General features: G+C 44.0%; 1 protein-coding gene across 2 annotated transcripts in view; it reads left to right on the top strand.

Moving 5' to 3' along the window:
- The first annotated feature begins 8,697 nt into the window (after positions 1–8,697).
- FRMPD4 (FERM and PDZ domain containing 4) overlaps positions 8,698–24,706 on the top strand; it is a 552,472-nt gene continuing 536,463 nt past the window's right edge. Inside the window, exon 1 of one of the 2 annotated variants that reach the window (XM_073902098.1) lies at positions 8,698–8,926. In XM_073902098.1, the coding sequence (XP_073758199.1) occupies positions 8,895–8,926 (32 nt within the window). In that variant the 5' untranslated portion in view covers positions 8,698–8,894. Of the gene's footprint in view, positions 8,927–10,016; positions 10,194–24,706 lie in introns of those variants that run through there. The other variant, XM_073902097.1, reaches the window with a different exon arrangement.

Genomic DNA, 24,706 nt, shown 5'->3' with positions numbered 1-24,706 from the left:
TTCTTTTGTTTTTTTTAAGATTCCACATATAAGTGAGATCATAGGGTACTTGTTTTTCTCTGTTTGAATTATTTCACTTACCCTAGTGCCTTCAAGGTCCATCCATGTTCTAGCAAATGGCAGGATTTCCTTCTTTTTTATGACTGAATAATATTCCATTCCATATATATGTACGCCACATTTTCTTTATCCACTCATCCATCAGTGGACACTTAGGTTGTTTCCACATCTTGGCTACTATAAATAATGCTGCAGTGAATATAGGGCTGCACTATCTTTTCTTGATTACACAATTAGCAAAATACATGGGCTCTCAAAATATCATCCATCTCTTGGCCTTTAGGAAGACTCTCTTGTATATCTGCATTGCATGAGAGGGGGTAGGAAATGGGAAATACAAACTTATTCTAACCCACAAAACTTACAAATGAGGAAGTTAACAGCAAGAAAAGTTAAGTGATAACTCAAGGGTCACTTCTCTTTACAGACTTGGGAATAGAACCAAGAAGTCCCAGCGCCTTGTCTGTTGTCTTTTCTAATGCCCCATACAGCATCTTTAACGTTTGAGTCTCGTGTAAGATGATCAAATATGAGAGGGAAAAAAATCAATTATATTGATAGAACTTGAGCAGTTTTTATTTATTTATATTAAAGATTTGATTGATTTATTTGAGAGAGAGACAGAGAGAGCAGGAACAGGGGGAGGGGGAGAGGCAGGTTCCCTGCTGAGCAGAGAGCCTGACGTAGGGCTCAATCCCAGGACTCCTGGGCTCATGACCTGACCTGAAGTCAGACTCTTTAACCAACTGAGTCACCCAGGCGCCATGAATTTGAGTGATTTTTATTCTACAAATCTTTTTTAAAAAAACTACCTACTGGTGCTAGACTTAGGTCTAACATCCTCAGGAACCCATGCTTCTTATACTAATCCTCATAGTTTATAGAAATTATTGTCATCACTAAGCTTTTCTGGTCTCACCTTTTGTCATCACCAAAATGGGTTAATAATATCTTTCTTGTGTAACTTGTAGGGCTATTTCAAGGACTAATGGAATGAAAGCCTTTAGAAAAATGAAAACTTACGAATGTACAGCATGATTCATTTCCCTATTTAATACTATTAAGCATAATAATCTTTTTTAAAGTTTTTTTTTTTAATTAAGTAATCTCTACAACCAACATGGGGCTTGAACTTACAACCCCAAGATCAAGAGTCACACGCTCCACCGACGGAGTCAGCCAGGTGCCCCAAGCGTAGTAATGTTTAAAACCAGTTTGTCTTGGCTTCCAACCTCTAGTCCCACTCCCGCCCCTGTAGGATACTGAGATAAGCAAGCAAGGTATAAAGTAAAAAACGAAAAGAAAGAAAAGAAAGAAAATTAAAATAATCCTTCTTATACTATTTTTATTATTTCTTTTTACCTCACTTCTCAAGAATCCCATTGTCTTCATGTTTCTGCATTTTATTTATTTTTTATTATTCTTGAAGTATAGTTGACATATATTAGTTTTAGGTATACAACACAGTGATTCAACAATTCTATACATTACTCAGTGCTTACTACAGTAAGTGTAGTCACCATCTGTCACCATACAGTGTTATTACAATATTATTCACCATATTTCCTATGCGGTATTTTCATCTCCATGACTTATTTATTTTATAATGGAAGTGTGTATCTCTTAATCTCCTTCACACATTTCATCATTCCCCCACTCTGCCCCAAGTATCCCACTGTCTTTAGATGCTTAGTCCATCTCTGAGAATATTGCTCCGTTATTCACACCCAATGTGAAAACGTTTGGTGGCTCACTGACATATCACAACCGGTCTTTAGGTTCAGGCATGTACATATAACATCCTACGGACATCACTCACTCAAGTTCAACAGGTCACAAAGTGAACTCATCATCTTTCCCTTCAAAACTGTTTCTGAGACACCCCTATCTTAGGGGCATCTCCAATGGCAGAGACATCCAAGTTAGACACCTGGAGAGTTCCTTGACCCTCCCTGACTTCCTACTCCCATGTCATCAAAAGTGTATTCCTGGGTTTTTTCCCCAACACAATTCTCCATCCTTTCACCTTCTGCCATAGACTCCTTGTATATTCTCTTAATTGGCCTTCTTATGTCCATTCTTCTCCTCATAGCCTTAAGAAGGATCCAATTAAAATAACCATCTGATCAGATCATCTGCTTCATGCCAGTCAGTGACTCCCATCACTGGCACCATGGTTCTCAAATTGAGTTCATATGGAGCCTATGGGAATGCCTTAGTTGGAAAGAAGGAAGAAAGCAAAGGGGATGCTATTTGGGCCGGGGTCCGTGTTCCCACTTCAAACAGGGAGATCCCACTCTATATTTGCTTTCTGCACTGAGGTTCTTGGACGTAATTACTTTGGGATAAAACATTTTGCTGTGAAGTTGGAAACCCACTGACCATAAGATACAGTCTATGACCTGCCCCTTGCCTGCTTCTCCCACATCGCTACCTTTAGGGTAACTAAATTTCACATACTTTTTTTTAAAGATATATTATTTTTAATTTTATTGAGAGAGAGAGTGCTCATGTGGGGGTGAGGGAGGGTGTGGAGCAGAGGGAGAGGGAAAGAAGTAGATTCCCCGCTGCGCACAGAGCCCAACACAGGGCTTGATCTCACAACCCTGAGATCATGACCTGAGCCAAAATGGAGAGTCAGACGCTTAACTGACCAAGCCATCCAGGCGCCCCTCACGTACCCTTTAAGGCACAGTATTACCACCTTCAAGAAGCATTCCCTCTTTACCCCCAGTTGCCCTTCCTCTCCCTGACAGTCTGCTATCCATTATGGGTTAGTTGAGATATGAGAGATGTTAGATGGTGTAGTGCAAAGCACCCTGGGTTCTTCTGATCCTCACTCTGCTACCAACTCTAAATAATTTCACCTATATGAAACATAGTTGATTCAATCAATCATTCATTCATTCCTTCATCCAACAATGTTTGTTGATCCCCTTTCTTACCTTTATAGAGCTTACATTCTGATAGGGGAAATAGGAAATTAAAAACAAATCAAAATTATCCCGGGGTATGAAGCACTACGGAGAAAAATGAAGTGAAGAAAGAGGAGTAAGGAGTCTGAAGGGTAGGGTATTTCTATTTGAAATGGAATGTTATAGAAGAAAGGCCTTCCTGCTATCTGGATGAAGCACTTTCCTGGCAACGAGAACAAGTGCCCAGGCCTCATGGCCGACTAGTGGAGCAATCAAGTGGTTGATGTGAGCAAGGGAGAGAGGGGCAGTTTACGAAGTCAGAAAGGAGCAAGGAACCATATCACCTATGCCCTTGTGGGTGAGAAGGGGAAACTGTTGGAGGTTTTGAGCAGAGAAGTGGCATGATCTGCCTATTTTAAGAGAAGCCTGCTCGATCGTTGTTGAGTGTAGGGGCTCTGGGGACGGAACAAGGAGACCAGTTGGTAGGCCATTGCGATTATCCAGGAGAGCGATGATGGCTTGGATTTAGGTGGTCGTGGTGGAATTGGTGAGATGTGTAAATAGTGTGCATCTTTTTCTTCTTAAAGATTTATTTTTCATTTGAGAGAATGAGCAGAGGGGCAGAGAAACCCTTCTGGTTTTTCCATAGTCAATACCTGGTAAAGTGAAGCAGAATTTTTAAAATAATCTTCATCATGGAGTCGTCCTTGATTCCTCGCTGTCCTCACCTCCCGCATCCAACCCATCAGCAGATCCGGTTCAAAACATATTCTGAACCTGGCTCCTTTTCACCGTATCCTCGTCGTGTCCCTTTCTGAGCCACTGCCGTCTCTTGCCTGGATTATCACGGTCAGCTTCTAAGTTGTCTTTCTGTCCCCACACTCACTTCCCAGAAGAATGGTTATTCAAGGGGCGCCTGTGCTGCTCAGTCGGTGAAGCGTCTGCCTTCGGCTCAGGTCGTGATCCCGGGGTCCTGGGATGGAGCCGCACAGCGGGCTCCCTGCTCGGCGGGGAACCTGCTTCTCCCTCTGCCTCTGCCTGGCGCTCCCCCTGCTTGTGCTCTCTTTCTCTTTCTCTCTCTGTCAAATAAATAAAATCTTTAAAAAAAAGAATGATTGTTCAAAATATAAATCCGATTTTGCCACTTCATGCTCTTACGGATCCCCATTCCACAATAAAAGGTAGATGGCTTACTATGGCGTTCTGTGCCCCACGTGATCACGCCCCTGCCTGCCCCCGCAAATTCTCCCACTCTCACTCCGTTTGACAGAATACCCTTCAGGCACACCGGCTGCCTTCAACAACAGTTGTTCCTGGTTCAGCGACTCTTGTTAGTGTTTTGTCCTTGCTGTTCCTTCTGTGTGGAATGCTTTTCCAGATGAATGTGGAGTGGCAGTCTCTTTCCTGTTCATCTTATCTCATTTTAAATGTCACCCACATAGAGGGGCGCCTGGCTCACTCAGTCGGTGGAGCGTGCCAGTCTTGATCTCGGGGTTGTGAGTTCGAGTCCAATGTTGGGTGTAGAGAGTACTTAAACATAAAATCTTTTAAAAAAAAGTCACCTATGTACAGAGGTCTTCCTTGACCATTGGGCCATAAATAGTCACCTAGTCATTACCTTTCAATAGAAATGACTTTAATTCTCTGCATATCACCACCTGCTATTTTTCTTATTTATGGTATTCCCTTATTTTGCTGTTTGTCATCTATCTTTCCTCTTAAAATGTGAAGTCTATGAGAGCAGAAACTTGTCTTGTTGCCTGATGTATTCTCCAGTGCTTATAGCAGTGCCTGGCTCATAGGAGAAATTTCTCCTTAGGTGGAGCCCAACATGGGGTTGAACTCACGACCCTGAGATCAAGACCTGAGCTGAGATCAAGAGTCTGATGCTTAACCGACTGAGCCACCCAGGTGTCCCTCGTAGGAGAAATTTCTTAAATACTCGTTGAATTGATAGATACCTTCCTTTTGTTTAGTCACTTCTCTTTTCAAGACTGCAGTCAGATGGTCAAGATGCTATAGTCCATCTGCGAAATGCCTGGGGCTCTATCTACTGCAATTTGCTGCAAAAGAACTCCAAGCTGCCATCCTGTACAGAACATCTGGCCCAGTAGCAAATTCCTGACACCAGTTTGAGATAAGGCCTTACCAGTGAGGAAGAAATTCCTCCCTCTTGCCCCTGAGCCCACAGAGCATGAAGGGTACTCCTGCTTAAGGCAACAATGAGGTTGATTTTTTAGGTAGAATACCCGACCTCTGATCAACCAAAGCAAATGTTTTCACATTCAAAGGAGTGTTCTTAGCAGCTGAAACTTTTCCTAACAGTACAGATGGTCCCTGACTTACGGTGGCTTGACTTGAGATTTTTCAACTTTACAATGGTGCAGAAGTGATACGCATTTAGTACAAACTGTACTTTGAATTTTGAATTTGGAATTTGGATCTTTTCCAAAGATCCATAGCTAGCGCTCTGTGCTACAGTCCTCTCTCGTGATGCTGGGCAGGGGCAGCGAGCCACAGCTCCCAGTCAGCCACGCAATCACGAGGGTCAATAAGCGATATACTGACAACCATTCTGTCCCCAGACATCCAGGCTCTTGGTCACTTTCAGTACAGTATTCAATAAATTACATGAGATACTCCACACTTTATTATAAAATAGGCCTTGTGTGAGATGATTTTGTCCAGCCGTAGGCTAATGTAAATATTCTGAGCATGTTTAAGGGAGGCTAAGTTAGGATGTTTGGTAGGTTACGTATACCCTATCCATCATAAGTCGAGGAGGATGTGTATGCCAAGGCTCAAGACAGCTGTGGAAATCCTTCTGGAGTTAGTATCCATGTGACTCAATTCACTTGTGTACAGCTCTAAATTGTTGTTCAACTTCAAGGGCTCATTTTATGTAAGGTAGGAGTGGATTACCATTTCTATTTTGTAAGTGGGGAAACTGAGTCTCAGAAAAATTAATAACTTGCTCTGAATGTGTTGCCCTTAAGTCTCTTATTCATGAATACATCCAACAGTGTTTGAAACTATATTTGGTTTTCAGAAATGACCAAATGTCACTTGGATCCAAGTGAAGCAAATTAAACAGATTCTCAAGGCTAGATAATACAGTTTCCAATGAGTAAATCTCTACAAGCTCTGGAAGGGGCCCTAGAGATTATCCAGGCTGAAAATAAAACTTTAGAAGATCACATATGTACTCAAATGCCGCTCTGTTTTTTGTTTGTTTTAGGCGGATCCATTTCATGCTAGATAAAGAAACATATCCCAACCTTGGCCACGCACACCTGGCACAGAGAGGGAGCAGAGCTGGGAGACCAGCTACTCAAATCTTTGCTTCTCTGCCAAGAGAGCTTAAAGGTATAAGGGTTTAGAGGCTGTGTTAGCTTGTTTCAAGGGAGCAGTCTTCTATTTGTATGTTAATGAGAAACAGAGGAGAAGGGAGGATCTCTTTGCCTTAAAAAAGAGACATCGGTCCATTAGAAAACGTAAGAGGTAATTAATATATCAGAGGAGTATAAAGACCTGGAGGAACCAGTTATTTCTCCTGGTAGCTATTAGGCTGTGGAGAGTCGGCATCCGCACCATTCATAACTGTAGTGCGCAGATTGGCACAGATTGAAGCCCCAACAGCAAGCTGTTCCAGGTAGACCAGATGTCTTAAAGGGAGGCTGTCTGTCTCTTTCTCTCTCTCTCTACAAGTAAACACAATGCCTGTTTCCTGTCATTTTCACTGTTGAATAACTAGCTATTTGATAACTGGAATAATTCTTGATTGATAGTGTTATCTTTTTTTTTTTAGATTTTTATTTATTTGAGAGAGAGAGAGAGAGAGAGAGAGAGAGAGAGAGAGAGCATGAGCAGGGGGGACGAGACAGTGAGAGAGGGAACACCAGCAGGGGGAGTGGGAGAGGGAGAAGCAGACTCCCAGCTGAGCAGGGAGCCCCATGCGGCGCTTGATCCCAGGACCCCGAGATCATGACCCGAACCAAAGGCAGACACTTAACTTGACTGAGCCACCCACGCGCCCCAATAACGTTATCTTTTTAAGAAGGGTATTCGAACTGTTCTCAGAAGGAAGCACTTTTTGAACACCTGTTTTCCAAAGGCATTGCTTTATCTCCCTTTCCCCATCAAGGGCTGGTCTTGTGCTGCCAGATGTGGACACAGTGACGAGGGACGGTGTTGGTGCCCCCCCTTCCCCCGGGAAAGGTAGAAAGTGTGAAGGGGCAAAATAGCTGGCGAATGTGAGGCCTTCACTGTCCTCATGAGCAATCTAAAGGAGGAAGAAAGATTTTGGGGGATGGAGGAGTGGTGCGGAGATGGACAAATATCAGGGAGGAGGCCAGAGATGGAGCAGTATCCACTGGGGATGCTTGGCCAGCGTTGGTTTGACTGTGAATCTCATGAGCATAACATGCAATCATTCAACAGAGATTTAGTAAGGTCTTTCTACTTTAAAGGAACTTTTCTAGGCATGTGGGACCCATCCATGAAAACAACAAGCAAACAAACAAAACCCACAAGCCCTGCCCTTGTGGAGCTTTTATTTCAGCAAGAGCATCAGACGGGAAGTAAGAGACAGTAGACATAAAAATAAATTATATAAAGCATTAGTGGGTGATAAGTGCTAGGGAAACAAGAAAAAACCCCGCAAAAGCCAGTTAATGGGCCCTGGAATCCAGGACAGGGGGGCCTCGCAATTTTAAATAGGCTTTTCAGAGGTGGCCCTTTGGAAGTGGTATTTGTGCCAACGCTCGATGTGGTGAAGGGGCCGTGCATGCCAGCCTCCGAGGGAAGAACGTGCCAGGGTGAGGCAACAGCTACTGCAAAGAGCCCAAGGTGGGAGGACCTGCAGAGTTTGAGGAGCAGCAAGGGGGCCACTATTGCTGGGGCTCAGTTAGTGTTGAGGGGGAGTGGAAGTGGGAGCGAGTGAGGTGGCGAGGAAGAGGTAGGCCAGAGAGCTCAAGGGCTGGGCACCTAGGGCCTTCTCAGTCACGTAGGAGCGCCAACTACCGCTCACAGGGGAAGGGAGCGCTTTTGCGGAGTTTCGATTGCACAAGTAACCTTATCTGACCCACATTTAAAACGCATCTCTCCGTCGAGTACTTGGAGTGGAGATGGTGGCATAAAAAGAAAAGATTTCTGTTGTTTAAACCCGTTGCCTTACTTATAGGACAGGGTTGCTATGAGACTCAAATGCAAAAATGCTTTAAAACAGGTACAGGACAGTGCAGACCCAAGCTAGAGAGTTATTTTACACAGACAGTAGGGGGTTCAAAAGCCCAGGTCCCTCTTTTCTCCTCCGATGATACGTGGTAACCCTGTTCACGAGATGAAACTAGTCTGTCTGCAAGAAGCTAAAGGAAAATTGATTCTATTTATTTCTTAAACCATGTAATTTTATGCCCGAGTTTCACATCATTTAGATTTTTTTCCGATTGCTACCGATTTTATGTTTCCTTTTTGAAAGAAACGACTTTAAAAAACCAAAGTGCAAGTACTAGGCTCCCTCCAATACCGAAGACTTGAAATACAGCAACAGACCCGGAGAGGAGCAGAAGTCTGGGAACTTTAAACCTATTTCCTTTTCCCTAATCCCCTCCGAGAGCTAGAAGCACACTGGCCAGATCCTCCAACATTTCGGGGGTGGCATCTTTTTCCTTGCAGTGGCCCTGCCATCAGGTGAACGCTTCTGGGTGGGAGAACACACACTTTGTGCAGCCATCTGACCTTCAGAGAGTCTGGGGAGAGATTTTAAAGGATTTGGGAGAAGAGGCCTTGAGATTCCAAGAGAAAGAACAAGAAAAAGAGGCCCGGAGAAGCCTGAGGCTCCGGGCAGAGAGAACTGAGTTAATGAAGAGGGCTGATTATCCAAGATAATTATGTAAAAGAGAAGGCTAGGAGTTCTACATGGCTGCAACTTGGAGTTTACTCTGCCTGAGGTGAGTGTTTATGTTTCCGTGGTTTTGTTTTTATGAGTAAGGTGTTTTTTTGTTTTGTTTTGGTTTGGTTTGGTTTTTGGTTTTTTCCTTTTGTACCCGCTGCTCAATTTGAGAAAGCATCTCAGCTCTGCCTTCCGACCCCCGTTCTGGTCCCTTCTCTTCCTTTAGATTCTGCAGCCCATTCATAACCGTCTCCCCCCCCCCCCCCCCCCCGCTACTGGCTTCTGGGACCCTCATCTCCGGACCCCTGTAGTGAGAAGCAGCCGTGTGTGTGCCCTCGCCCCTCCAAATACCTCCCGTTCTTATTTTCTTCTTTCTCCAACGCTCCCCGGGTGCTGCTGTCCAAAGACACACCTTCCCAGCCAGCCCAGCTGTCGCGTCTAGCTCCAGTGGTTGGGGGAAGCGGTGGGACCTCTGTGCTCTCCAAACCGAGCCCGCCGTGCTGGGCATCTTCCTCCCCTTCCCCTTGACAAACCACCCAGCCGGGATCATCCCTGCTCCTTCCCAATCGCTAGTTTTGTTTATGGAACATACCAAGGCTTTGGGCAACCTGCGGTTGCACGGCTCTCCTTTGGTTTGGGGAGGGAGGGGGTAGCGTTCACCGTCCCCGGTGTGCCCGAGACTGTTAGATCGATCTTTCAGATCTGGAGGCACACGCAGCTGGTGACAGGAGAGCTCCCCCCCTTCCCCGCGGGTGGGGGTGGGGAGAGGAGAAGGGACTCGGCTTGGGGAAGGAGGCAGGGAGGCAGCTGCAGTGCCGCGAGGGGTGCGTGCGCGTGTGCCAGGCTCGCCCGCCACCTCCCGGCTCAGTCTGCGCTCCTCCGCACGCGGGGCAGCCGGGCCGGCGGGCTGGGGAGCAGGAGCAGCGCCCCTCGCCCGGGCCTCGCCTCCCCGGGGCGCCCGGCAGTCCCGCAGGCCAGGGCGCACCGCCCGGGCCACGCTCCCCACCCCCGCCCCTCGCACCCTCCCTGGCCCCCTCTCCATTGAGTTTTCCAACACGGGCGCCCGTCAATGGTCCTGCTCGGGGATGCACACGCAGCTCACGGCCGGAGGGGGGTAGCAGCCACCGCCTCCAGGTGCGGGCTCTCCAGGTCCGCCGCCGCCACCCGCTGTCGCCGCCACTCGAGCCCCGGGGCGCGCTGAGGTCCCGGCCGGCCATGGGGCTGCCGTTGCTGGCGTGAGAAGGGGCGCCGCAGCCTCCGAGCTCGGGGTGCCCGGCTGCCTGCATGGATGTCTTCAGCTTTGTGAAGATTGCAAAGCTCTCGAGGTAGGGGCTGCGCCGGTTCATTTGCACCCAGGGCCGCCGCAGCCGGCAACTTGGTGCTTTATTTTGCGGGAGGCTCGGGGAGAAGCAAAAGCTGGAGAGAGCAGCGGGGCTTAAGAAAGGACTGAAACGAGGTGGCCAGGGGCTGCTGCGTTCAACTTATCTCCCACTGCCTGGTGGGGCTTGTGTATCCTTGGCTGTAGACCACACACACACACACACACACACACACACACACACAAGCACACACAGACGCACACCCTCAGGCACACACCAATATTCATGACAGTTTGTTTTCCCTTAGGAAAAGCCCCACTGGTGCTTGGGGTCACATGTATAAGTCAGGGCCAAGAGAAGGTGGTTGTAATTGCTACTGCTAGGGAAAGCCAGAAGTGCTTAGAGTTTGGGTCCCTGCTTCCCCAGCAGCAGTGACCAAAAGTGGCCCCCTGGCCCCCACCCCCTAAATTATACCTCCACACCCTGAAAACTCAGCTTGTAGGTTGACCTGGGAAGTTGTCCCGTGTTCCCAGCCGTGACCTAGATGCCGAAGACAGGGAGCCGGGAGAGAAAGACCTTTAGCCTTTCTTTGGGTAACTATGTAGTCCCCAAGCCGTGAAAGATTTAGAAATTTGCTTCCAAGTGGCCATGTTGTTGAAACAGAAGAAAAATCATCGATTCAGGCAGACTTCTCTGGCAGTGCTGTTAGAGGAGGCATATTTCCACTTTGTGGCTGCCTAGGTAGTACCTGGTCAGAGCATTCGCCTTAGGTTTTCTGCCCTGCTTATGCTTCCAAAGTCTTCATCGAACCCAGGAAGTAGGTCTGTGCTTCTGCCGGTGTGGCATTAACCGGGAAGTGCCTGCTATGAGAAGTCTTAGAAGACCACGCTCCACCTTCTTCACCCACGTCTTTGGAAGGATGAGCCTTCTGGCCCTTGAGCTTGGCTCTTCGTAGCAGTTACCACCACAGCCTTAGGAGGTAGACAGTAAGAGTTTTCCAGGATGTTTAGACTTCCTTGTAATTGCAAGAGAATAATTCTAGGATTTCCTCTATTCCTTAGTGTCAGGGTGGTCTGTGTTGATTGCACCAGACAAGGCTGAGCAGCTTCAGATAGCCACAATCAGAAATGCGTGTGGACGTCGACTGGCTACATGACATTCGGGCCATTTCAGAAACATTCAGTCAGCATGTTCCCTTTCAGATGTGCCTTTCACCGGCATCCACAGGTCTTTATTTGTTCTTCTTGCCCATCTCTACCTTCCCTCCCTTCTCACGTGAGTCAGTCTTAATGTCACAGCAGATTTTCCAGGGAAAGGGCCCCAGTGTAACTTAGTCTGGGTAGACATGAGGTATACAGCTGATGGGCAAATATGTCTTTCTTGGAGTAGCCCACGAAGAGGGGTTGCCCTGCACATCAGAAGACGGATATGTCAAACGGTGGATGATTGTAGGGTGGCAAATGGCTTGGTTTCACGTCAGTGTCATAGAGGGCCATGGCTTCACACCTCTGTTCTGTTAACTTCCTGCATGCTTCCGCCTATGGCTGGTTTATAAACAGCTGTTGAATCACAAACCATGGATGGCAAACGGCTGTGAGCAACAGTTTAATGATTGCCTGGTCCCATCTGTGTGATGGACAGAGATTGCCGAGGGGAAAGACAAGTTCACCGGTGTTGTTTAAAGTAACCAAGATAGATTTTGGTGGCCTCAACAGCTAAGAGTGATAAATGTTAAACAAACAAACAAACAAACAAAAAACCATCGAGAGCCTAGATTTAGTCCTTAAACTTTGGAGTTTGGGAGAAGACAGTGCTGTATGTCAGTAAAAAGATGATTTATATTCATTTTACTAAATTCCAGCATGCCTTCGTGATATTCACAAATCTGAGTTTTTGCAAAACCCAAGCCAGGCTGTGGGGGATTAGTATCTTATTTTAAAGAGAGGTTAAAATTTAGTAAATGAGTGTGAATTTCACTTTCTGTCCTTAACGTGATCCAAATAGAGTGTTTATTCTAAAGAGAGAAGCTGCACATGTTCTGAGCTTATGTGCCCATTAAGAAATCTTTCATCCATAGGCATTCTTCTTGTGGCTCAGTGTGAGCTCGGCGATGGTCCCCAAGCTGAAATAGCGGTACGTGTAGAGGGTCATCAGCACGTAGAAACACATGTTGTGTGTGTTTTAAACACTGTTACAGAAATCAAGTTCTTTTCTCAAAGGTGAAGTATAAAAGTGCTTACACTGCAGGATTTTCCTGATTTTTGAGTGGATAATCTTCCTAAAGGATTTAGCTTTGATCAGCGTGGTTACTTGAGTGCTTAAAATTCTCGTGGTTTAGAGGTGAACACACACAGTTACCTCCGGGCCTTCGCCTTGTCTTTGGTTCCCAAGAACTTGAGTTTCTAAAATGCCAATTCGGAAAGCATTTGCTGTAGAAAGCATACCTGCTACTTGCTGAATGTCCTGTCTGTGAGTAAAGACACTGGTAATTACAGAGAATTATTGAGAGAATATGAGTCCACACTGGAATTGACAGAGTATTTTGACTTCTCAAAGTACCCACTTTTAACCACTTGTTCCCAGGATCTCTGCCCTTTCAATCATGTGAAAAAAAAAAAAAAAGCAGAATTCAAATTCCCCCTCAGGAATTCAATACCACCTTATGGTCATCATTTGAAACCGATAATACTGAGTGCCAGAATAGCTGGTGAGTTGTGACCCTTGATGGCACCCGTCGTGAGTGGCACGATGTATCGTGGTTCTATCTGGAGATGTTTTATCTTGTTCTTCTAATTTTCGGGTTATTAAACTGTTTCATAGTTTACATGCAATTTTACTTCACTGTTTCCTTGGTAACAGTTATATATCATTTTTCATCCTTGTAGATGAGAGCATTACAGATGATTGCCTTATAAACCAGTAATAGTATAAAAATAGGCATATATTTTTATTGTTACTGCTCTTTGTATCGACTATTTCATTTGTAAAGCAGTTGTACTCTTTGAAATGTTTATAGGAGAATGCAGTTCAGTAGAAAAACATATGATTATGCCCCCTTCGCCTGAGGGAAGTGATGTGAAAACCCAAAACTCATAGGGGTGTTATTAAACTGAGGGATGCTTTCAGGGATTGAATAGCTTAACTTCATGTCTCTTCTTGACGCAAAATGGCACACTTTGAGATAATGATTGGGTCCCAACTGTTAATATGAAGATTATTCCTTATGGTGGTAGGTAGATTTGGAAGCTGCTTTATTTCATATTATCATGGGGTTGCAGGGGCTATTTTGTGGCATATAGCGGTGACTGATATCTGTAATAATGATTTTGTTACAAGTATCGTACGTTTGAGGAAGAATAAAACTATATATTTAGAGCTTCCTCAGATTCTTCTGTAAAACCTATTTAGAGACTACTAAACTTCTGTTTTTTACCTTTACCTTATTCAGAATTAAATATTTCCTAGGGGAAAAGGGAAGTTAAGGAAGCAATGCAAAAGGTCATATTTTTCACATCTCCTCTCTTTTTACCTGAATAATTGCATCAATATTGCTGATAATAGTGAGCTCTTGAGGCTAGCAACCAAAAACCCCCAAAGACTCTGGATTTGAATTTTATTAAAAATGCTACTTGCTCATCATCCGAGTCCTTTCTGAGTTCTGCTGATTTTTGTGGCTGTCAGGAGGTGAAATGATGAACAGTTTCATAACAGAACTAGATTCCTGTTTTAGGAATACTTAACTCTAGTTTCCCAGGGGTTGCTAGTTTGCAGCTGTGAAAGTCTAGTTGGTAGCGGTTCGGGGGGGAAGATGTCTAGTCCAGGCGATATGCCATTTCAAGCATCTCTCTCTCTGTCTCTCTTCCTCCCTCCTCTCCCCTCTCCTTCTCTCTCTCTTTCTCCCTTTCTCTCTCTCTTTGAGGCAAGTGAATTTCACCTGCTTGCTATCAGAATTTGATATAGATAAATTTCACCTGCAGTGAAATTTACTTGTACTTTAAATGCATGACGTCAAAATTTTCACTTTCTGCTTCTGGACCTTACAGCTATTCATTCTCTCTTTACACACACACACACACACACACACACACACACACACACACACACACAGATGCACTGTTCAACTTTATTACTTTATTATTCCATTTGGAGTTTGCCATGGAAGTTTAGCTGTGAGAGAATGTACATTATTGATGAGCTAGGAATTTATCTTTAAGAATTGACAACAGGGGCACCTGGGTGGCTTAGTTGGTTAAGCCTCTGCGTTTGGCTCAGCTCATGGTCCTGGGGTCCTGGGATCGAGCGCTGCATCGGGCTCCCCGCTCAGCAGGGAGGCTGCTTCTCCCTCTCCCTCTGCTCCTCTCCTGCTCATGCTCGTTCTCTCACACGCGCAAATAAATAAATAAAATATTTTTTAAAAAAAGAATTGACTTAAAATCACTGATTTCATAGTTGTCTCAATGAAGAAAATTGAGAGCATTTTTGAGTTTTTGAGAATATGGCCCCCAAATCTACTAACCTTACCATCAAAATGATCTTGAACTTTGGGAGCTGATCATAGCAAGGAAAGAAAAGCATGTAAATAGGTTAAACCAGGGGTTGGCGAACCGTGTCCTGTGGGCCAAATCCGGCTTGCTGACTGCTTTGGTATAGAATGTGAGCTAAGAATGGTTTTTAAAATTAAAAATTGTTGTAGTGGTTAAGAAAAAATCAAAAGAAGAATAGTATGGAATTAAAGTGTCAGTATTCATAAAGTTTTATTAAAACACAGCTCGGCTGGGTGCCTGGGTGGCTCAGTCGGTTAAGCATCTGCCTTCGGCTCAGGTCGTGATCCCGGGGTCCTGGGATCGAGTCCTGCATCGGGCTCCCTGCTCGGCGGGGAGCCTGCTTCTCCCTCTGCCTCTGCCTCTCTCTCTCTCTCTCTCTGTCTCTCATGAATGAATAAGTAAAATCTTTAAAAAAGAAAACACAGCTAAGTTCATGCATTACATATTGTCTGGGGCTGCATTTACTCTGCAACAGCAAAGTTTAATAGATACCAACAAGACCTTGTGGCCCACAAAGCCTAAAAGATTTACTATCTGGTCTTTCATAGAAAGTTTACCAACCCCGGGGTTAAACAATACCTTTTCCTATTTTTTTCTTCTTTACATTACCGGCACATGTGTGTGGGCACAGGTATAACCAATTACACACTGTCAAAGGACCGTGAAGCCACACACTACTTAAAGCAGTAAGGACAGATTTTGGTCTGTACTACAGTATTTTAATAGGGAAAAGAGTCCAATGTAAACTCAACACAACTTCAATTTGTACGGAGGGGACTGGGGCATTTTGGGATGAGCTGGAGCTCGGTAGAGGCAGGGAAGTGAAAGAAGTACCAAAACCAAGGGGGAGGTTGGTCCATGTGAAACTCATCCGAGTTTGCTAACTGGCATTTATCCAAGGTAGGCTTCTACCCTCCCTCTGAAGCTGGGAGACAGGGGCCCTCTCTTCAGGTGTTGGCTGGAACAAACAGTAAATTCTTTTGGCAGCCTTGAATTTTCTCAGGCAGGCACTTTAAGGAGGGGTGGGCGGTTGGAGTCATCCTAGGAATGTGTGGCCTTGAGCTGTTAAGAAACCGAGTTAGTATTTGTTCAGGTCTTGGTAGACAAGGTGGAGGCCTAGTCGAGAAAGGGCTCAAAGGAGCCTGGCTAGAGTTTGGTGAAGGAGAGAAACTTTGCCAATACAAAATTTAGCATATTGAGTACATGAATTCACTAATGTACATTCACAATTAATGTAGACCTTATCTTTATTTAAAATTCTGATCTCAAATTACTTATTTAACTGTTGGACGTCAACCATGAGAAGTGAACATAATTGCCCTACTGGTGGTTGTTGCACAGGGGACAGTTTTGCATACCTCTTCTTTGGTCACTAGGTTGGCCCCCTTTCTTTGTGTTGGGGAGTTACTTGTGAGAGTGATGCTTGCCTTCTGTAGGCCTTTAAACTTCTAGTTTCACATGGATGGAAAAAGAATGGGCAATAATATTTGTACAGCCTCAACCAACATGTGCCCGTGAGCTGATAAACAAGTCCATGGGAGAATGCCTGGTATTTCCTTACAGTACACTTGAGCCATCTGGTCCTAATGGCTGATGACCTTCATTAATCTTTTTCCAAATGGAAAGAAAACTAGATAAGTGGGTTTAGTTGTAGGCAGAGGACTGGAAGTAGGCTGTATTAATTTGGAGTTGAGTTTAACCCAACTTTTTTTTATGATTTGATTGAGAGCATTGTAATGAAAAACCAGAGGCTACCTTTAGTTGGGCACAGCGAAAACATCTCAAAAGTATGCTGCCTTGCTTCTGAGCAATTTAGGTCATTATGTGCTAAAGCTGCGAAAACTATCTAGAAGAAATCTAAGCCTTAGTTTTAGATAACAAAGTTAACATTCCCATTTTTTTTTTCCTGGCAAAGAGATGAGAAGGTTTTCCTGCCTGAATTCTTCTTTTAGAAATATATTTTCAAGTATGGTTTACAGGATTTCGCATACAATAAATACTCTGTACTAAATAATGAGTGAGTGAAGTTATACACAACCCATTCTTACACCTCTTGCAAATAAATTCTCATCATTTGTTTAGCTGAACAATTATCATGATCAGTAACTCAGAGATGAAAAGGAGTACCTACATTAAAAATAAATGGCCTGCTTTGGGACTAGGTCTTGGAGAATAAACTTTTATTTCTGTTTTGACCTTTGGAGCATTTATTTTTTCTGTGAGATGGTTAAAAAGTCACCAATGTGGACTTCTAAGAAATCTGTGTGTTACTGCTATCAGCTCCACAAGCAAACTTAGGATTGTGCTAAATGGGTTTTTATAGATGTCAGGAAGTTTTTATTTTAGGAACTCCTTTTTGAATTATAGGAAAATACTGTTGTTTCTATGAAAGAGATGTTTCCCAAGTTTGAGAAGGAAAAGTGATTTTCCTACAGTTACAGTTTACTATAGGGTTTTGATTTTTTATTGTGGTCGTTTTCCTATGTTCCATAAATCGTGTGAGGTTTGCTTAATGGAAAATGAGGACTTGATAATCTTCTGACAAAGATGAGCTTTAAAGAAAACAATAGGCCAAAGTTCGTGGAATTGGTAAACTTGGCGCAGCGCGTGCAGGAAGGAATGTATTTCCAGACGTAGCTGGCGCGACCTTGCGCTGGCAGAGGACGGACTGCTATGATGGAGAACCTGAGGCCATCTGGCTAATTTGGGGCCGGTGTGCTGGTTCTGCATGGTATCGGACCGCTCACCGGCGTGACTTTACAACGGCCCTTCTACCCTTGGACAACCAAGTCCAAGGTGCTTGTCTCTTAGGAAATTCACAGTCCTCGTTGCAAGCCCTTCAGCTGTCCGACTGAATTGTGGCTCAGGGCAGTGTTCCCCTCTGTGGCCTGGGCCACCTGACTTGTTTACCTTGCTTTTATTTTTATGTGCTTATTTTATCAGAGCTTTACTACTGATTTTTGTAAATAAAGTTTTTATTGGAACACAGTCATGCACATTTGTATATTGTCCATGGTGGCTTTTGGCAGAGTTGAATGGCTATGACAGAGACCACATGGCTTGCAAGGCCTACAGTATTTACTCTCTGCCCTTAACAGGAGTATTTTCCTGGCCTTCCTTGAGCTCAGTACTCAAATTCCCCTTTGGGGCTAGAGCTGTGCCCTGGGTGTCTGCCCGTTTTGCTGGGATGGGCAAAGGTGGATATGGCTGGGGGGCCACCTCACACCCAGCCAGCCTAGCCATCTTCTCTCTGGGGGTCTTTACCTCTTAGCTCTCATCATACCACTTGAGGGCGAATTTAGAAGTTTTCTTTTAAAGATTTTATTTATTTACTTGAGAGAGAGAGAGAGAGAGAGAGAGAGAGAGAGAGAGCACTAGCAGGGGGAGGGGCAGAGGGAGAGGGGCAAGCAGACTCCCCGCTGAGTGGGAAGCCCACTCTGTCCCCAGGGCCCCAAGATCATGACCTGAGCTGAAGGCAGACACTTAACCGACTGAGCCACCCAGGCGCCCCTAGTTTTCTAAAGTGCGAAGCTGATCCTCTATCTCTGTATTCCTTAATGTCCTTAGGACAAAATCCCCATTCTTTTTTTTTTTTTTAAAGATTTTATTTATTTATTTGACAGAGAGAGAATGAGAGATAGAGAGCACATGAGAGGGGGGAGGGTCAGAGGGAGAAGCAGACTGTCTGCTGAGCAGGGAGTCTGATGCGGGACTCGATCCCGGGACTCCAGGATCATGACCTGAGCCGAAGGCAGTCGCTTAACCAACTGAGCCACCCAGGCCCCCCCCCAAATCCCCATTCTTTATCTCCACCCTATTGGGGTTGGCCCTGTCTTCTTTGGCCACCTTATTTCTGGACATTTGTGATTTTTCTTTCCCAGCCTTAACTTCCTACTCAACCCCCAAACACACATGTGCACACATTTTTACACACAAGCCCACACACACGCACATGCTCACACAGCCCTACCTCTAGCTGTGTTGAACTTTTATTTTTTTTAATCTATTTGTTTTTTATGTTGAACTTTTTAGATATCGAGGGGTGCCCTAATGATGGCACATCTCTGTGCCTTTGCACATGTTCTTCCTTTTGCCTGGAACAGTGTTTACCTTGCCTCCTTTGCCCCTGAAAAAGTACTATTGTCTTTTATGTTGTAGGGGTTTTTTTAGTTTGTTTTGGTATGTTTGAGTTTTCAGTCTGAGATTGTTCCATGTCCCCTTCTCCAACTTTCCAGTCCTGGGTTAAATGGCTGACTAGCATCTTTGGTTAGGTTAGATAGTCTAACTGCTTTCACGGATCCATCCCTCAGTTGTCAGTGGCTTATCTCTGCTGACTTGGAGCCCCAAACAGGTGTTCCTGATGGAGGGAGGGCTTCTGTGAGACACACCCAGTTAGAGAACCTGCGAGATGGAAGCTCTCTCTCTCCTCTTCAGCTTGAGATTCACGGGGGCCCAGCCCATGAACATTCAGCTGACAGATGAGGGGGGGAGAATTGGGGAAGACTGGCTGAGAGGTTTTGGAAGGCCCTGCCTGGAATTGAGTCTGTCATTCTGCCCACCCTCCATTTACCAGGACCCTGGTTACACCTAACTGCAAAGATCGCTGGGAAATTTACTCCAGCTGTGCACCCAGTCTCTACTGCACATCTTGCGTCCTGACTTCACCGTAACAGTTATTCACCGTGTGGTAGAGTGCTCTTGGTTCCCAATTCTTAAACCCTTCCTAAATCCAGGCCTCTTCTATGTGGTATAACCGTTCCTCCTGCTGGAGGTGGAGTGACCTTCCCTGCCTCATTGCTGTTGGGCTAGTGACTGGCTTTGGCCAACAGAAGGTGGACTGGGGTCAGAGAGTTATCAATTTTGGCAGAAGGCCTTAAGAGGCAGTGTGCATTTCTTTTTGGCTTCTAGCATTGCTATAGCAAGAACTGCCTGGGGTGGTGTGTTGGTCCCAGAAGCTAGATCTCACACGGTGTAACAACATCCTGCAGACCCGTGAGCAGGAAAACTGGGTGGCTCAGTCGGTTAAGCATCTGCCTTCGGCTCAGGTCATGATCTCAGGGTCCTGGGATCGAGCCCCATGTTGGGCTCTCTGCTCAGCGGGGAGTCTGCTTCTCCCTCTTCCTCTGCCCGTCCCCCCCCCACTTGTGCTCTCTCTCTAGCTCTCCCAAATATATAAAATCTTTAAAAAATTCTTTATAAATATAAAATACATAGCTACACATGCTACAGTTTAGTGAATGACTTCTTATTTAATTAACATTTAGATCATTTCTAGTGTTTTGCCTTGGATGAACACTGTGATGCAATAAATATCTTTACAGCTAAGTCTTTGGATTATGGACATTTTTTTATGACATTAATAATAGCATACTGAATATTTCAAAACTCATAAAAGTCAGAAGGTAGTTTGAGATGCCATTAAGTGATACTCAAATTTTATGCTAAAATTGTGGGTATTCTAAGTTCCTCATAGGTATTAAAATTGACAAGCAGAATTTGTCCTGGACGTGAGCCTCATGACAAGACATGAAGCAGTTGGTGATGGGGAAAGCTTGAGTAACGGTGGTTGGAACTTCAGGTTGATTTTGAACAAGTCAAGCCTTTGTTTCCTCAAATTGTACCATGGAGAATTTGTGCGATACTCTCTCTCAATTTAATTCTATTTCTAAAGTTCCATCATTTTTCCATAGAATAAGCAAATTCTAAGAACTATATCTGTGAGAACTTAGATTAAAATAGCATGAAACACTACGCAGTTGTAAAAAGTAAAGAAAAAAAGAACATTCTATGCTGTGATTTAAAATGATCTCCAGAATAAATTAAGTGAAAATAATCAATTATACAACAGTAAGCATGCTTGTATTCATATAAAAAATACCGAAAGGAAACATAAGAAAATAATAAAAATATTCTTAGATTGGGGGGAGGTTAAGGGGCACCTGGCTGACTCAGTTGGTAGAGAGTGGGACTCTTGATCTCAGGGTCCTGAGTTTAAACCTCACGTTGAGCATAGAGTTTACTTTAAAAGAAAGAATGGGGAGATGGGAGAAAAGAAAGTTTACTTAGACAAAAAGAAAATAAATTGGGTAAATATGATCCCCCCAAATATGTTAAAATGTTGACAAATTTGCTTTAGATGAAAATATAAATTGCTGGGGTGCCTGGGTGGCTCAGAAGGTTGGGCGTCGGCCTTCGGCTCAGGTCATAATCCCAGGGTCCTGCTTCTCCCTGTCCTTCTACTGCTCCCTCTGCTTGTGTTCCCTCTGTCAAAAAATAAATAAATGAAATCTTTAAAAAAAAAAAGAAAACATAAATTGCTAAGTCAAGCCATTCTAACTTTTAAGTTCCTCGTTTTCTCTATTTTGAACTGATGAAATAAGAGGTAATTCAATATGTTAAGGATATATATCTGAAAAGTATAATAGAAATTTCAGATCTATAAAATTTTCATGGTAATTTTTATTAACAAATGCAGATAAAGCTGGAAGATGGTATCATTTAAAAAGTGGTATCTTTTTGTATAGAATGGAGTACTCTGAAGCAAAATTTCTTGAGTTTCTCTATCTAGATCAGCTTTTCTCTGATAGGAATATAAACAGAAAAATATTTTTCTTTTGTTACCTACCTCCCAACAAGGAATGCTTATTTTATATGTTTTTAAACTTAAATTCTATTAGTTTTTGACAGCAATACTAAAAATCCTATCTTCAGATAATCTTCCACTCATCAAAGGGGACAACCTCGTGTGTTTTGGAGAACCACATTCTGGGGATGTATTGATGGATGTTTCCTTTAGGACTGTAATTTGATTATGATGCAATTAGTTCATAATTTGGCTTTCCGGTTGAGATCATGTTGACAGGCTGAAGAATAGAATGCTATTTAACTAAGTTGATGGAACACACGCAGGAGGCAATAAAGTGCCTAATCCTTCTCTACTGGTTAATTCTTTAGTTGACCTCACTTTAGTACTATTGTGGTCATGTATAATTCCCTAAACTTCCATTTATCTAGAATATAGTGATGTGTTCAATCAGATCGTCTATTATAGGTATATGTGTTAACATTTGTTGAAGACCATCAGAACACAAGAAGATACATGCATAAAATGATACCGGGGTATAATTCATAATTTTATTTTTTTTTAAGATTTTATTTATTTATCTGTCAAAGAGAGAGAGACTGAGCAAGCAGGGAGAGCGACAGGCCGAGGGAGAAGCAGGCTCCCCGCTGAGCAAGGAGCCCGATGCGGAACTCGATCCCAGGACCCTGGGATCAGGACCTGAGCCAAAGGCAGACGCTTAACCAACTAAGCCACCCACGAGTCCCCATAGTTTTATTTCTTTTTTTTTTTTAAGAATTTATTTATTTATTAGAGAGAGAGAGAGAATGAGAGATAGAGAGCACGGGAGGGAAGAGGGTCAGAGGGAGAAGCAGACTCCCCGCTGAGCAGGGAGCCCGATGCGGGACTCGATCCCGGGACTCCAGGATCATGACCTGAGCCGAAGGCAGTCGCTTAACCAACTGAGCCACCCAGGCGCCCCCCATAGTTTTATTTCTGACCTTGAAGTCATTTCCGATTTTTTTCCTGTGTCCTAGTTAGGGATCAAGGGCTGGAAAACTATGGCCTATGGACCAAATTCAACCTGTTGCCTCTGTTTGTATAAAGCTAAGAATGGTTATTACAGTTTTAAATGGTTCCCCTAAATCAAAAGAAGAATAATATTTCATGACGTGAAAATTATATGAGAATGAAATGTAAGTATCCATCAATAAAGTTTTATTGGCACATAGCCATGCCCATTATGTATTGTCCGTGGCTGCTTCCATGATACAGTGGGAGAGCTGAATGGTTGCTATGGAAAATAGATGATCCACAAAGCCTAAAATATCTCCCCCATACACAAAGTTTGCTGAGCCTTGTCCTATGTCATCAAGTATCAAGTGGTGCTTGGTGAGAAGGGAAATAAAAATAAATATGTAGATACAGATTTCGATATATAAATATTTTTATCGTTTTGGGTTTTTGGAAATTCTGCATAAATGGGGTGCTAGACAGTATCACTTTGCACTTATAGATGATTCTCTGTATAACTGTTCTTACCGTGAAAAATCCTGTCTCTTCTTCAGTAGATTTTAAACAACTTGAATAGAAATCATCTAGTAGGGGCACCCGGCTGGCTCAGCTGCAAGAGCATGCAACTCTTGATCTTGGGGTCCTGAGTTCGAGTCCCACATTGGGTGTAGAGATTACTTTAAAAAATATTTTATTTTTTTTATTTTTTAAAAGATTTTATTTATTTATTTGACGGAGAGACACAGCGAGAGAGGGAACACAAGCAGGGGGAGTGGGAGAGGGAGAAGCAGACTCCCCGCGGAGCAGGGAGCCCGACGCAGGGCTCGATCCCAGGACCCTGGGATCATGACCTGAGCCGAAGGCAGACACTTAACAACTGAGCCACCCAGGTGCCCCTAAAAATATTTTAAAAATAAAAATAAAGAAAAGGGGGAAAAAACGAGAGAAATCATCTTGTAAATGGTTAAATCCTCCTGCTCTGCTTGCTCTCTTTCCCACAAGGAAGATGTAATAACCCACACATGCTATGTAGTAAAGGATTCGAAGCAAAAAGCTAATAAACTGTTCCCCTTTGTCCGCTGGTTGTTTTACTATAACAGGTGGATGCTTTGAAGGAAAGTATAGAAACTACACTGGAAAAGTAGGTGTGGGAAGAAAGAAGAAATAGAAGAGGATGTGGTCCCCCCCAGCCGCCCCCCCCAATCTCCCTGACCAGCCCTACTTGACCATGTCTACTTCCAAGGAAGTGTACATCCAAACTCCAGGACAACATAGATAGTTTATTTGGGGACACCGATAGTTAGTAGTTCTTGTATAACCTAAACAGCATCTATGTTTTAAGGTTAAAAATGTCATCTTTATTATGCTTTCTTATTATGTGTATCAGGATATTTTAGCTGCAAGTAAAGGAATGCTTTCCTAAAAGTGGCTTACACAATATATTTCTAGAAGTAGGTGGTTCCTGGATTGGGCTCCATTGACCCATGCTCTTTCCTTCTTTCTCCTCCACCGGCTTTGTGCTTGTTACCTTACGCATGTAAAGTGGTTGCCACAGCTCCAGGCATCATATCATCATATGACTGGGTTCAGAGGCAGGAAACAGGGTGGCTGGAGCATGGTGAGCATTTTCCTTGTCTCTCTCTTTTATCGTGGAAGAACATCTTTTGCAGAAGCTGATGTTCTTCCCTTATTGTATCCTTGACCAGGATGAGTCCCATGGCCACACCTAGCAAAGGGCAATCAGCTGTTCATTTCTGACTCACCTCTCCAGAGATCCTAACACTCAGGATCAGAGTTCCAATAACATAGAAGAAGAAAAGAAGAGAAGATGAGAAAGCAGTCAACATGCTCTTCCTCTTCAATATTTTCTCTTTTATTCAGAGCTGCACTTTTGCAAAACAGCAACAAGGCTATTGTTTGCAGAAGAAACACTTGAATTTAGGAGGTAGCTATCAAATACCCATCCAGACACAGTATATACTAATATTCTGGTAGAATTATGTGAACTTTATTGCTCTGTGATCAAATGGTAAGTGTATTATTTAGGATGCTGTCAGCAGCAAGTAGTAGAAAACATAACTACGGGGGCGCCTGGGGGCTCAGTCGGTTAAGCGTCTGCCTTCGGCTCAAGTCATGATCCCGGGGTTCTGGGATCGAGCCCTGCATCGGGCTCCCTGCTCAGCGGGGAGTCTCCCCTTCTCCTTCTCCCTCTGCTTCTCCTCCTGATCATGCAAGTGCATGCTCTCTTTCTCTCTCAAATAAATAAAATTTCAAAAAAAACAAAGGAAAAGAAAAAATCCAGAGGTAGAGACGTTTTAGAGTCGGTTAACTGGATTCAAGGGTTTTGTCATCTTTTTCATACACCATCCCAGCATGTGGCCTGAACCTCTTGTGGTCAC

This window comes from Callorhinus ursinus, unplaced genomic scaffold (genome assembly GCF_003265705.2).
Source record: "Callorhinus ursinus isolate GAN/ISIS: 27379988/994484 unplaced genomic scaffold, GSC_fseal_2.0 scaffold16, whole genome shotgun sequence".
Lineage (NCBI taxonomy): Eukaryota > Metazoa > Chordata > Mammalia > Carnivora > Otariidae > Callorhinus > Callorhinus ursinus.
The sequence above is the reverse complement of the archived record's forward strand: the minus strand, read 5'-3'. Positions and strand labels throughout refer to the sequence as shown.